Here is a 13,394-nt window from a genome sequence, read left to right on the forward strand (position 1 = left end):
CCCCACGCTCCGTAGTGAGACCTGGTGGTAGAATAGATATTCATTGGCTAGTTCGTACAAGCAAAGCGCCAGGATCGTGTGCACAATAGGTAGCGTGACTTGATAGGAAGAATGCGACTACCTAAGGAACTTAGTGAACCCTGTAAATTTATCTGACAAAGTCTCTGAGGAAATTCACCTGGTATTCACCTGGTATAAATATCTGCCTGGTCTCGCGATGTGCCGGGTCCAATGATACTTTCTTGCAAGCACTATTAACAGGAGGCTCAGTGAGAACCTTTTGGGGATAACAATGAAACAACCTGTGAATGCACTCATTCCTTTTATGAGCTTGGGATGCAAAGCCGATATTTGGCGTGATCCAAGCATGGTCTATGGGTTTGACACTGTGAGTCTTGGGCTTTGCCGAACCACACAAAAAAATATCTGAATGTTATTAAAACAGGAGAAGATGATGGGGAAAGTAAAGAGCAACTTGGATTCTGATTCCGCTTGCAAGCCATGCATCAACCGGAATGGGGTCATATTCCATCCACGGATGTTTGCCAGAGCAGCCGGTAAAGGTAAAATAGCCATTCCATGAGGTACACAGTTGCCGGAAAACATTTACCCAGCCCAGATAATTCCCCTCCCATTGGACAGGACGGATGTATTAGGAGACTGTATCGACAAACCATCCGTGCTCGTCATTATACAGGTTGTATGGCGTTACTCCAGTCAGAACGGGATACTTTTGCTGGTCGTCCGTAACTGTGCAATTACCTGTTCCGTGCAAGCAGTCTGCAATGGCTTCACCGACATGTTTGCCTTCAAAGTAGGCGCCCTGCAAATAGCCGAAGAATTCCTGGCTGGTGGCCTCGCCTGCGAAAAACAAATTGCCTACATTCGCACGAAGGTTTTGATGCGCTTGCATACTGGTCGAGGGAGGCCAGTTGGAGTATGATCCATACGCCCTGGTGCTGTTAGTGACGTTCTGGGCGCCAGGGTTATGTGTTGCGGAAGCCTACCAAGGGGTTTGTGTCCACCGTTTGTACCAAAGATCAGTCGGGTCAGGGATTTCCGGGCCATACATGTTTCGCAAAACTTCCATGACTTCAGCCTGTGTTTCTTCAAAGGATTGCGCCTCTACTCGGTAAGACTGGTCATTTACGACCGTCGCGACCATGAGGCCCGATCCTTCTAACACACCCGGGAGGTCGAGGGGCTGGAATTCGGGATAGTAGCCTCGAGTTTCAGGATCCGCATAGATGAGGTACTGCGCGTTATCCCAAAATGCCCACGGGAATTGCATGAAAATCTTGGTGTATGTTCCCAGCTCGAAGCTATGGATGGCAGATTTCTTCCAAGAAGGAAGCTGTGGAGCAAATTCCACAACGTCCTTCTGAAGAACTCCCAGCGAGAAGGTCATGATAGCGTAGTCGGCATCGATGCAACCTCGATTTGTCCACACAGTCACAGAGTCCTTGCGGTACTCGACGCCCGTTACCTGCGTGCTCAGACGTAGACGGCTGTCGTTTTCCGCCAGAAACTCCGCCGCTTCCTCGCGAACGATAGTTGCAAAGCCACGCTGGTCATATACGAAAAGATTTTCCTCAGAGAAATAGTTGAAGGTCGCGTTCTCTGCCACAGAGGTGTAGACTTCCGAGCTCTCGCTAGGGGTGTAAACAAACTCGCCATCAAATAACCACCATTCGGCAGTCTGCCGGTAAGAATCGTCCTTGGCCGGGTCCCAGCCCTGCAAGCGCAATCCGGCACGGAAAGACCGATCCTGGATATTGTGCTGTAGGAGAGACCCTGCGTCAATAGTAACCTTTTCCATGGCCTCTTGGAACTCTCGAATTGCATAATCATAATCTGCAGGACCTCTTTCATCGAAGTATGTCGTGTTATCCTGGTCAGTGAACCTGTAATAGTCGTCAGCAATCATTCGTCGTATCTTAATTACCTGATTTCCACACATACAGGGTCGTGATCAAGTTCTTCTTGGCCTATCAGAACGATGTCAGCTGCATGCAATGACACTATCCGCGTGGAGTGATTTACCAAAGTGTAAATTGGGTTCTCAGGGCCGCCATCACGGACTGTTCCTTGCACCTGATACCGGTTAGACGTGAAAACACTCTTCAAACCGTACACCAAAAGATTACCCAGTTCGCGCCTGCTTCGACGATATACGGATACCCGTCTGGCCTGCTGCCAAAGCCAACATCATGCATGCGCCCTCCAATGCGGTCTTGGTACTCAACAAGCAGGAAATCATCAATCCCATTATCTGAGAGCGATTTCTGTTATGCACATGTGAGAATCGAATATGTCGATACGGGAGGGGGGCATCCTTGGTATAAGGCAAACTCACTGCAGCTGTGACTCCAGCAACACCCGCGCCACTGGCGATTGTCAGTCCTGGTTCATTCCAAAAGTGTATGTGCGAGGTCTAAGGGTATGATCGTACAGGACAGCAACCTTGGTTCTTTCGCATGTTTCCTGGGCCTGCACAGCTAGTGCGACGAGGCTAAAAGCAACGAGACTTGCCGCTCGCTTCATGACTTGCAATAATATAAAGTACAAGTATGATGTGCCGAGCAGTCCGGATTGACACAATCTGTTTTGGTTGAGTTTTAGTTGGAAGCTTTTATTGCCAATTGGCAGCTTGTTTAATATACCTTCCATTTGATCACCAGATTGCCATCATCGACGTCTGAAGCAAGGACACTAATTCCTTGCTTCACTGCTGCCATGGGGAATCCTGTACTACCACCTGGAATTGTTGAAATATTCAACTTGTAACCTCATTTTCAGCCGCCTAGAGTGTATGTGATCATCACTTCATATTTTCAAGTCATTTTCAGGCACTATTTCTATTGTTGAAAAGCCCATTTTTATTAGGACTCTTAGTGAGAGCTAGCCAATTTGATCGTTCCTCCGATTTATCTTTTGTTAACCAATTCGAACTAGAGAACCACAACGGGAATAGATATATTTCCCCCCATCAGAAATTGCATTCCCTATGAGATATAACAGCTTGGATTCAATTATTTGTAGGTCGAAGGATCAGCATATCCTTGTCTTTTGCATATCCTTGTCTTTTTGAGGTATTGATAATTAGAGACTAAAAGCCGTAGGGCTACCGAGCTACCTATCAAGTTGATCTGCAGATCTATGCAACACGTCTTTTCAGCAACGCCAGGTCGGCGGGAGAATTTACTTAGCTACGTTGTAAGTCGGTTTACTGGAGCATTCAAGTCCTCGGAGAATCTTAGGAAGGGTATGAAGGGGCAAAGTATGTGAGCACAAGGTGAGCTAGGAAATTACGTTCCCGCCCTTCGGGAATTCTACAATTGGGATTATCACGGTGGGAACGGGTGAGTATCATACCGCTTAGCGAGGACCAGATCTATAGCTCTAGATCGCACTCAGTTAACACCTAGAAAAAAGCCAACCAAAGGGTCTGACCTACTCTATTGTTTTAACTACGGTGCATGTCCGATCTATATGGGAACCAGGTTCTGCAAGAAACACTTCTTGCCACTGGTGCGATCTGTTCTCGGTCTATATTACCTGGGTCCTATATATAGCGCATATCATTTAGCTTTATCTGAAGAGGCTAGTAGGGCTAGGCCTTGATAGGTGCTGCAGCACTAAAAGGACTTCCGCACTGTTTCCCGGTACTGCGGCTGCATAATTTTAAGAATCTATATTTTTGGATGTATACAATGTTTACTTAACTTGCCCAGATACAGTTTCAAACCGATGTATTGTCTTCAAGTGATCTTTATAGCCACAGCCACTTGCCAATGAAGTTTCTATAAACTCATAACTAAAACATGATCAAACGCCGTAGGCATTAGCAAAGTGTTTACTACGTAAACTTTTAGCTAGAAATAGTACAGAGTCAGTTGTTGAGCTGAAGAAGGCAAGTCGATGGTATTGCTCTGCTAGATGCCGATTTGTTGTCTTTCCACGCGTCAACATGTGTCAAACAACATTTGGAACAACTCATGGAATGACCCCCAAAGCCCCATCTGAAAATCGTTTGGGGACGGCCCCTACAGTCTGAATCTGACATCAGTAGCTCCGGTAAGCTCTCTGATGTCTCGGTAGACCCACTCAATGGACATGAAGAGGGCGTAACGTCCGTGTGGCTCCCCGGCAAATATGACCTCAATCAAGACTAAATAGGCTGGATTAGAATTAGTGAATACCAATCCCCCGAGTCCCCAAGGCGGGCAAATTGGCTGGACTCGGATCCTGTGACAATGTAGCCCACTGTATAGTTTTCGGTCTCTTCGGAATCTGCGCTTGGATTGTTTGGCCCTTAAGGCCAATAATTTCATAAGGGCTGCGGTCTTCAGCCCGTGAATAACCCCGGATGTTCGAGGACCCAGAAACCCCTTCAATCAATTGCATAGGAATAGATTCAATCTAGTAAAACCGAGTACTGTCTCGCACCGGGGATATCCACCCACATCCAGGAATATATAAAGTCGGCGCTCCCCCTACTCCTCCAGACTCCACCGCCATGGCACCCCATTTTTTCAACAAACTTTTCAAGCCCAAAGGGAAAGGGCCGAAAGAGCCCAGGTTCACATTGCAAGAATGTTCTCCAAACGCAATAGGAATCTGGGATTCCACCTGTGAGATCAACGGCGATATATTCAATCGATGGAAGCTGCCGATCCAACCAGAGCAACGCCCTCGCAGCCCTGGAGCTCGACAGAAAAGCTCACAGCAGCAAAGTCCGTTCTTTCGTCTCCCGGCTGAGATCAGGAGGCCGGTATACCTCGAGCTTATTGGGCGGTCGGCGAGTGCATATTCGGTACTTTTGGAGAAAGCCATCGCGGGAACCACACAGCAAGCCTCGCTGGCGCTGGTGGCATGCTGTTTGTGATCATTCTGACGGATTTATTGATTTTTTTTGACTTTAACCCAAAGACCCCGAACTCAAGTTGTCTCGTGATGCACAGGCTGGGACGTTTACTGTAAAAGCGCAGAGTGCTGTCCCGCTGTATACATGGCTTGACTACACCGCTGGTGTGGTGGGATACTTCGAGGATAACTCGTTCCCTTTGCTTCCTGACGAGAAGCGGACTCTTCGGTTCGTTGTGCAGAAAGATGAGACTAGAGGGAGTGGTATTACTGTGCGTAGTCTGTGGGATCAGACTACTAAAAGTTGATGAGTGTATACAATGCTGTTGGATCATCCCATTGTCCACATATGCCTCATTTTTTAGGCAGACTGAGCGTTTGCCGGTTTGCCTGGTTGCCAGCTTGTGGCCGTATAAAGGCCTTTCCTCCATTGATTGAATGAAGCAGATCCTATGTCCTGATTCTCCCGAGTAGTCGGTTGTTGTAGCCTCAACAATTGCGTGTAGTCTAACTATCGGTTTTGTATTGTTTATTTTTATCTAGCAACCTTGGAAATGTCTTGACAGTATTGATCCGTGGATTATCTTCTATTCTTACGATCACACCATAAATATTAGACAGATTGATAATGGAGTGGAATTAAATGGTTGAGTGCCCTTATGGGGTACTGACTAGTTCTTCCTATCAATATTTGCATATCATGTACCAGCCGTGCACTATATCTATATATCCGACTTATACCACCAAATTCATGTCCGCGTCTATTTACCATCGTAAATAGCAGTGGCACCAGTGAGGAACTTGTCAAAGGCTCCATCACCGGTAGTAGGGACGATCGACTTAGGAAGGTCCTCACCCTGGGCATTACGGTCATCGACAGTCTTAGCCTTGGTCTTCTCAACCCACTCCTTAGCAGAGTTGAACTCGGCATCGGCCGTACTCTGGTCCTTGTCATCAAGCGCCTCGAGCATAGCAATCAAGTGCTTGCAGGCGGTTGCCCACTGCTTAGCAACAGTGGCCCAGGGTGCCACATCCGTGGCGAAGGCCTTCATAGCCATATCGGGGAGAACATCGGGGATGGAGATGATGAGTTCGAGACGATCTTTTAACGCCCCAGTTCCGTCGCTGGTGCCGGCTTTGCGAGCAGTCCAGAAAGCTGTAATGTCCTTGTTAAGCTGGGTCGCATTGACCTGGGGATTTTGGTACGGCCAGTTTTGGTTCAGGTCGGTGAACGCGATGAGTGCGTTGTGAACGGTTGTGTCAGTACCAGACAGCTCCCATAGGCTTGCTTCCGTAGACTTGGTGGCGTCGTACGACGGGCCGTTCCAGGTATAGTCGCCGTAGTTGGCGAGCGTCGCCATAGAGGCGTACGGTTGATTCATCGGGTTCGAGGTGAACCCAAGAAGGTGCTTATACAGTTCGGCCGCACGCTTGGTGAGAGGGTTTAGGAATAGGCGATCGCGGTTGGCGTCGTTGACCGGGAAGTTGTCCCATAGGAACAGGTTTTCGGTCACGTAGCTCTTGTCGGCGGCCACGACGCTGTCGACTGTGATTTCGTCGCTGAAGACTCCTTCGCCGGTCCACTGAACGCGGATCTTCTTGTTTAGCTTGGTGCCGAATTCTGTCTTGTACGGGGATGTTGCGCTGCCGGCGTAGTGGGTCGGGACAGTCTCGAGGTCTTCGAGGTTGTTTGGCTCGATGTACTCCGTCTGAACGCGGTTCAGATAGAAGGTCTGGGCATCGGCGATCCATTCATCGTTCTTAGTTTTGGGCCACTTCTTCTTATCTGCATCGCAATGGAACTCGAGGGGAATATCATCGAGAGCAATGTAGAAGTTGCTGACACCAAAGTCGCGCAGCTGGTTGAACTTGGCGACGGTAGCATCGAAGTCCTCGTCAGACGAGTAACATACGTCTAGGCCAGGAGAAAGAGCGTAGGTGAAGTCGACATGGTTGGCATTCGCAGTCTCAACAAGCTCCTTGAGCTGGGTAAGCTCGTCTCCACTGTAAAGAGTGCGCCATTTGGCGCGGAGAAGTAGATCGTCCTTGGGCGTGTACACATAGGTGTTCATCTTGTGCTTTCCATAGAAAGCAAACTGGTCAAGACGTGCCTCATGAGACCAGGGGACACCGTAAAACCCCTCGATTGAGCCACGGATAGACATAAGAGGCCAGTCGCGCACCTTGATACCGGGAATATGGTCACCGTCGAGAAGTTGACGAAGAGTCTGTGCCGCGTAGAAAGTGCCGCGGGTGTCTACACCATTGAGTACAATGCTTGGCTGTTGCTCATAATTGCCACTTGCAAAGACGTAGCCATCAGCGTCAAGGCCATTTGCAGAGTTTCCGGCAAGAGCCTTAGCAGCAGCGACAGCGACACCAGCTTCGGCCTCCGTACCAACGAAGATCTGCGTGCCGTTGCCGCTTGACTTGGAGGCGAGAACTGCATTACCACCGGCGGCAGCAATAACCTCCTTGACCTTGGAGATCGTGGCAGAGTCTTTGAAATCGTCAGTCACGATGGTGACATCGCCTGTGAGCGATACCTTTCCGCTGGTTAATGTTATCTCTTGAGGAGTGGGCCACACCGCGGGGCCTCCATCTTCACGGCCAGCAAGGTCGTTGTGGGTAATGGGTGCAGCATTGACCGGCCCAAGAGCGAGGGCCACAAGAAAAGCCCGAAGACAGGTGATGCGGTGTAGATTGAACATTGTGTGGAAGAGAGAACATGTTCCAGGGCTGGTTTATATACTAAGGAAGGTGGGGTTAACACCCCCGAGGTTTTGTTTGATCACCTTCCAAGATTGGAAGTTTGCAAGTGACCAGTGCCATCGGTTACATCATGGCAAGAAGAGTTGCCCAGGTGCAGTATAGCCCGTAGTGTTGCTTACCGGGGTTTGGTTTTTTGATTAATTTCTCAGGTCGTATGCAGCCGGTATACCCCAAGCAGCAGTTAGAACGGTGTATTCCGGTTCTCCGGAAGATAAGATCTACAGGACATTGAGTTCTCAGGTGGTAATGTTGGCAGATGGTAGTGTCCTCAGGTAGTACTGTCTTGGGATAGCAGAGCAGCAGAGAGTGCAGGGAGCTGCACGACGACGATCCGTCCGAACTGCCAGGGGTTGTTTTGGCAAGCCAAGATGGTGGCAATTCACAAAACCACCCCGCTTGTAAGTTAGCGCTTGCTGTGGTTAATATATAATAGATTATAACGAGGTAAAGTGGAGGCAATTGTTTAATATACCGGTGTCGCTAATCGTTGATTGGGTGGACACTGGACGAGTACGACTTTGTAGATCAGGTATGTCAGGTATCAATCTCGGGATAATTTAGATATCTCGGCAAATCTCAACTCGAAAGCCCAAAGCTTTTCTGGACTGTAACGTTACACTCCTCAGATTGCGGGGTAAATGAGATGAAGTTGTCCAACTTCGGTTGAATTGGATATGTCCTGGTAAAGATGTTGAACTTGGAATAGATGCCGTAGATCTTGGGTCGGCTATAATAATCTCAAGGCTTGCAATATATTTCAAGAAAGGGTGGCACATATCTTAATACCAGCAGTAGTCGCTTATGCGTCCTATCTGTGAGGATAAGGTATGCCTTGAACATACTTTACCCTATTTGATCTTTCCACGTGACCCTTTTTCCCGTATTTATATCAAGTATTTTCGAGTTAACAGTTGTTAATTAGGGAGTATCTCTTTTTTACATCAGCCAATTTATTCCGGTATACCCTTGTTTCGATTAACGATGCCCAAAGTATATCGAAAACATAGTCCTTCTATCTGTTGAATGCTAGGTTCGCCCGGCGAGATTTATACATAAATACGCGCACGCGCAATGCAATTGTTAACGAAAGTACCATCCCCTTTAGGTACTTTATAAGCCTAGTTTTTTCGCATCAAGAGCTATCCACCTATGCATCGAGACTAACCTTCTCTGAGCCCAAGGAAAAGCTTAGCCCACAGTCTAGATCCTACTAGGCAAGGGATAGAAAGAGAAAGCAAGCCATCCCCACAGCCCCGCGGAGCATGAGCAACAAATTAAAAAGCCCACCGCAGTCACAAAGGATCATATAGACTCGGTAAATCCTCGGGCGAACAATTGCCGATGTAAAAAGGCAGCTCTGGACTTACCTTGGCACGTGCCATTAGTACGCACTGCTAAAATGGCTGAATGGATATTTGCTGTGACGATCCAGGCTAAACGGAAACTGATTTATGTATCAAGCTAAGTGATATTAGTGTCGATCGTCGGGTGGCTCTCATACTTAAGAATGCACCACATACGTTGACATCAATCGTGTTATTTGAGTACATTTTCATTTTGAGATCCGAGATATTCACCGACATTTGAGAAGATAACCAGGAACAACATTTCATTCGCCAGTCCAAATATATATGTAATCAATGTAAAGTTGCGCCAAAAAGTCAAAGAAATTCCCGAAAGTATGTAAATGCATTCCAAAACCTTATGCAAAGAACTTGATCAAAAAGTCCGTGAGCCGTATTTACCATTTGTTGTCGAAAGCCTTGCCGTCAATGTAGTTAACCAGCTCGTTTACTGGGGGAGATGGTCACGACCAGCGCCAAACAACATGCCCTGACGCAAGACGTTGCGGTAGTTCTTGCCCGGAGACACCTTACCGAGGACGTACTCTTGGCGAGTCTCGACACGGGTGGGGACAGGGATAGAGCGGCCGATCACGGCCTCCATTCCCTGCCAAGCAAAAGTAATGGCCTCCTTAGCGCCACCAGGGATACCAGCTTCATCGAGCATCATAATACGGGTGTTGGGGTAGTTCTCCTGGATAAAGGCGGTGATGTTAGGGTTGTACGCGCCACCGCCGCACATGAATATCTCAGCGATCTCAAGGTCCTTAGGAGCGTAGCGACGGTAATGGTCCACGATAGCCTGGGCGGTTACACGAGTGATGCTGGCGACAACATCGTCAGGCTTAAGGCCCTTGGCCTCGGCCTTGACGATGAACTCGTGGGCGAGGGTGTCACGGAAAACTTCACGACCCGTTGTCTTGGGGGGTTCCAACGCGAAATAGGGATGTGTCAGGAAGTCGTCCACAAGTTCCTGGTCGACTGTGCCGCGGGCTCCCATCTCGCCATCTCGGTCGTACTCGTGCTTGCCGTTCGTGTAGTGGCGTACGACGGCATCGATGAACACGTTTCCTGGACCGGTGTCGAAGTCGTAGCAGGCGTCAACGCCGCCGTGGCTGTCCGGGAGGACGAAGCAGACATTTGCGATACCGCCGATGTTCTGGCATGCACGTAGCTTGGTCGGGTGGTGCAGCACCAGCGCGTCGAAGAAGGCAATGAGGGGTGCTCCCTGACGTCCAGCGGCCTGATCACTTACCCGGAAGTCGGTGACTGAGGTAATGCCCGTGCGCGAGGCGAGGAATGTGCCCTCGGCCATAGTCAGAGCGCTGCGGGTCTCGCCGGCCTCTGGCATGGAGAGTAGCCAGATGGTTTGGCCATGGGATCCGAGGACATCAATTGATTTGATATCCACATTGTAATCCTTACAGAACTGGTGCACGGCAGAGGCAAAGGTCTCGCCCAGGATCACATTGACCTCAGACAACTCTGAAGGGGAGGTCTTGTTATGCAGGATCATGTTCATCACTCGCTTCTTGATCACCGGCTCAAGTGGAATTTCACCATACTGCGTCATTGGTCAGTGTGTCGTACCTTGTGGAGCATTCCCTTGGGTACTTGCCTTGAGTAGTTCGAAGTGCATAGGAGATTCGGGGGTCTCCTGGCGGAATCGGCAAAGAGCGCAGTCAATGCCATCCTATAGCTGATGAGTGTGGTGTTTTCTCAATTGAACAGATAGTCACCTACCATGGACGTTCCACTATTCAAACCCAACACTGTAATGTCTAAACCATGGCTGGTAGTGCCATTGACAGAGTTGGATGCCATGTTTAATTACAAATTGTAGATAACAAACACGGAAGTATGACGAGAACAATGTTAAAAGAGAGAAACATGAGGATCCAAGACCCTATTTATCAGACCCGGTCCTGACTGCCGGAACCCATAACGAACCAACCGGTGAGTGGTGGAGACCGAAAATTTGGTTCGGCATTCTCAATTACTTCTGATAGATCTCCTCCAAGTAATCTACTCCTAGTGAAGAAATCGATGATTACGTTACTATGGGCAGAAGGGATGACCGGCAAAACGCCTATTAGGAATTCCAATGGATAAATGGCTACACGCTTGAGAGCTGTGGGCTGGGCCCCCGCATGAACAGCTCCATCGTGTCCCCAGTCTTTACAGATTCTTCACCAAATGCCGGGGGCGGGTCCTATAACAAGGATTATTCGAGATAGCTTTTTTTTCGATTCCTGGGATCTGGGGAAGTCACTGTCATGGGGTATACTACACTATGGAAGCGACTTTCGCCACGTCAGCTGAATGTCGCCATTCAAATATTTTCGCTGATCTCCATCTTCTTTGAGGGATATGACCAAGGTGTGATGGGTGGCGTCAACAACTCGCCGAGATATGTGGAAGAGGTTGGCATTGGTAAACCTGATGGGACAGTGACCGACACCACTCACCAGGGTGGCATTGTCAGCATCTATTACCTGGGCGCGATCTTCGGTTGTTTCGCTGGCGGCTGGCTTGCAGATCGAGTTGGTCGGATCAATGGCCTACTCGCCGGCTCATTATTTGCGCTGGTAGGTGGCGCCCTGCAGGCGGGCGCTCAGAATTCGGACTTCATGCTGTGCGCGAGAGTGATTACAGGGATAGGGACCGGGGGTAAGCATCCTTGCTAGTCTTGCCTTAGCTTGCGGGTTGGAAGGAGCTACGATTCTAATTTGTTATTTCACAGCCTTGACTGGGATTACTCCAGTATTAGTTTCAGAGACCTCTTCCGCGAACCATCGTGGTGGCTTTTTGGGTTATGTATTCATTGCCAATTGTGAGTTGTCACTTTGTGATATCCACTGTGGGGATGGTCCTTTCTGACATACATCATTTTCAAGATCTAGGAATCTCCGTCGCATACTGGATCTCCTTCGGCCTCGCTTTCGTTGATAACGGTTACTCGGACGTACGATGGCGCTTCCTTCTTGCCTTCCAGTGTTTCCCGGCACTCCTCCTAGCTGCCTTCATCAAAATGTTGCCGGATAGCCCCCGCTTTCTGGCATCAGTCGGGCGGAACGATGAAGCTCGAGACCTTTTGAACCGTATTCGCAAAGACCGGGCCTCCCAGGACGATATCGACCGAGAATACCTTGAGATTATAGTCACTGCGAAAGGAAGCAAGTTCAGCTCCCCCATTGAGTTTGTCAAGATCTTATTTGGAAAGGGTGGAAGACCGGGAATGAATCTCGGCCGACGAGCCTGGTTGTGTGTTTGGCTTCAAATCATGGCGTCCTGGACAGGTATTACAGTGAGTTACGGCGCTTACAACCAATGGACCATCCGGGTGCTAATGGTATGACAGGCTGTTACTGCCTATTCTCCGGTACTGCTTGCTCAGGCAGGTTATAGTGATATAAAGCAAAATGGCCTTGCTGGAGGAATCAATACAATTGGAATCATCGGTACCATCATCAGTGCTATCATCATTGACCGATTGGGCCGACGTGTATGTTTGATGGGCGGAGCGGCTGTTTTGTTTGCAGTCAACCTTATTGTGAGTTTAGTTTTAATTCTGATCGAAATATTTCTAACAAATTATAGGCCGGAGCTGTTTATGAAGGCTCGCTGCATAACCCTGAGAAGGCATCTCAATATGCGCCTGGTGCTGTGACTATGCTCTTTTTATTCAATCTGGGGTAAGCGATCATGAAATTGAACACTCCTTTCATAGGTACTAATGTCATGGGTAGTTATGCTGCCACCTGGGGCACGGTTGCTTTCTTGGTTCCCACTGAGATCTTCCCCAGTGATTTACGAGCCCAAGGCAATGGATTCGGCATCACCGGTTGGGCTATTGGGGTGGGTATGACCACTTTGGTCAACCCTATCATGTTTGATGTCATGACCGTAAGCTTCCTCGGCTTTACTGAAGTACTTTGATGAAGATACTAATGACCTTTTAGAGCCGTACATACTTTTTGTTTGCTGGCCTTAACCTCATCTGGATCCCGATCGTCTACCTGTGTATGTTTCTGATGTCTTATCAATCTACGTCCAGTGCTGAGTTCTAACATGATCTTCTTCATAGTCTACCCCGAAACTCGGAACCGTTCTCTTGAATCGATTGACGCGCTTTTCTCAACGCCTAGTCCATTCCACTGGAAGATGGAACAGGCCTACAAGCTCCACGGTGATGTTCTTGCCGAACACGGAGTCAACAGGAATGAGGCTCTGGGTGATGGCAAGAGTGAGCTGACAACGTCTCCAACTGAACTTGGAACTGTCTAAAGCATCTGCCATTTACGTCATACTGTATAGTGTTACATCTACCGACACAACACATGTATAGGATCATGTACCTAAAGTTGTCACCTCGGACTTAATGTTTTATATAGAGATTGTATACATACTATT

The 13,394-nt window shown here is 48.6% G+C and overlaps 4 protein-coding genes across 4 annotated transcripts; 1 reads left to right on the forward strand and 3 right to left on the reverse strand.

Annotated features, from left to right (window-relative positions):
* Nucleotides 1-652: 652 nt before the first annotated feature.
* N7525_001689 (uncharacterized protein) lies at nt 653-2,544 on the reverse strand (the record flags this gene model as incomplete). The annotated part of the gene is made up of 7 exons (XM_061212013.1): nt 653-953; nt 1,008-1,904; nt 1,963-1,988; nt 2,044-2,094; nt 2,148-2,285; nt 2,357-2,387; nt 2,453-2,544. 7 exons carry the CDS (start codon nt 2,542-2,544, stop codon nt 653-655), a joined length of 1,536 nt encoding a protein of 511 aa, XP_061071239.1.
* Nucleotides 2,545-5,627: 3,083 nt separating this feature from the next.
* On the reverse strand, nt 5,628-7,577 carry N7525_001690 (uncharacterized protein; the record flags this gene model as incomplete). The annotated part of the gene is made up of 1 exon (XM_002557657.1): nt 5,628-7,577. One exon carries the CDS (start codon nt 7,575-7,577, stop codon nt 5,628-5,630), a length of 1,950 nt encoding a protein of 649 aa, XP_002557703.1.
* Nucleotides 7,578-9,429: 1,852 nt separating this feature from the next.
* Nucleotides 9,430-10,805, reverse strand: N7525_001691 (UPF0075 domain protein; the record flags this gene model as incomplete). Its single annotated transcript, XM_002557656.2, has 3 exons — nt 9,430-10,545; nt 10,600-10,674; nt 10,725-10,805. The coding sequence occupies 3 exons, from the start codon at nt 10,803-10,805 to the stop codon at nt 9,430-9,432; spliced, it is 1,272 nt and encodes a 423-aa protein (XP_002557702.2).
* A 452-nt stretch (nt 10,806-11,257) lies between these two features.
* On the forward strand, nt 11,258-13,268 carry N7525_001692 (uncharacterized protein; the record flags this gene model as incomplete). Its single annotated transcript, XM_002557655.2, has 8 exons — nt 11,258-11,651; nt 11,725-11,814; nt 11,879-12,288; nt 12,343-12,534; nt 12,582-12,676; nt 12,731-12,887; nt 12,944-13,004; nt 13,069-13,268. The coding sequence occupies 8 exons, from the start codon at nt 11,258-11,260 to the stop codon at nt 13,266-13,268; spliced, it is 1,599 nt and encodes a 532-aa protein (XP_002557701.1).
* Nucleotides 13,269-13,394: the final 126 nt, after the last annotated feature.

This window comes from Penicillium rubens (assembly GCF_028828025.1).
Source record: "Penicillium rubens strain IBT 27055 chromosome Unknown utg000001l_segment0_segment0, whole genome shotgun sequence".
Lineage (NCBI taxonomy): Eukaryota > Fungi > Ascomycota > Eurotiomycetes > Eurotiales > Aspergillaceae > Penicillium > Penicillium rubens.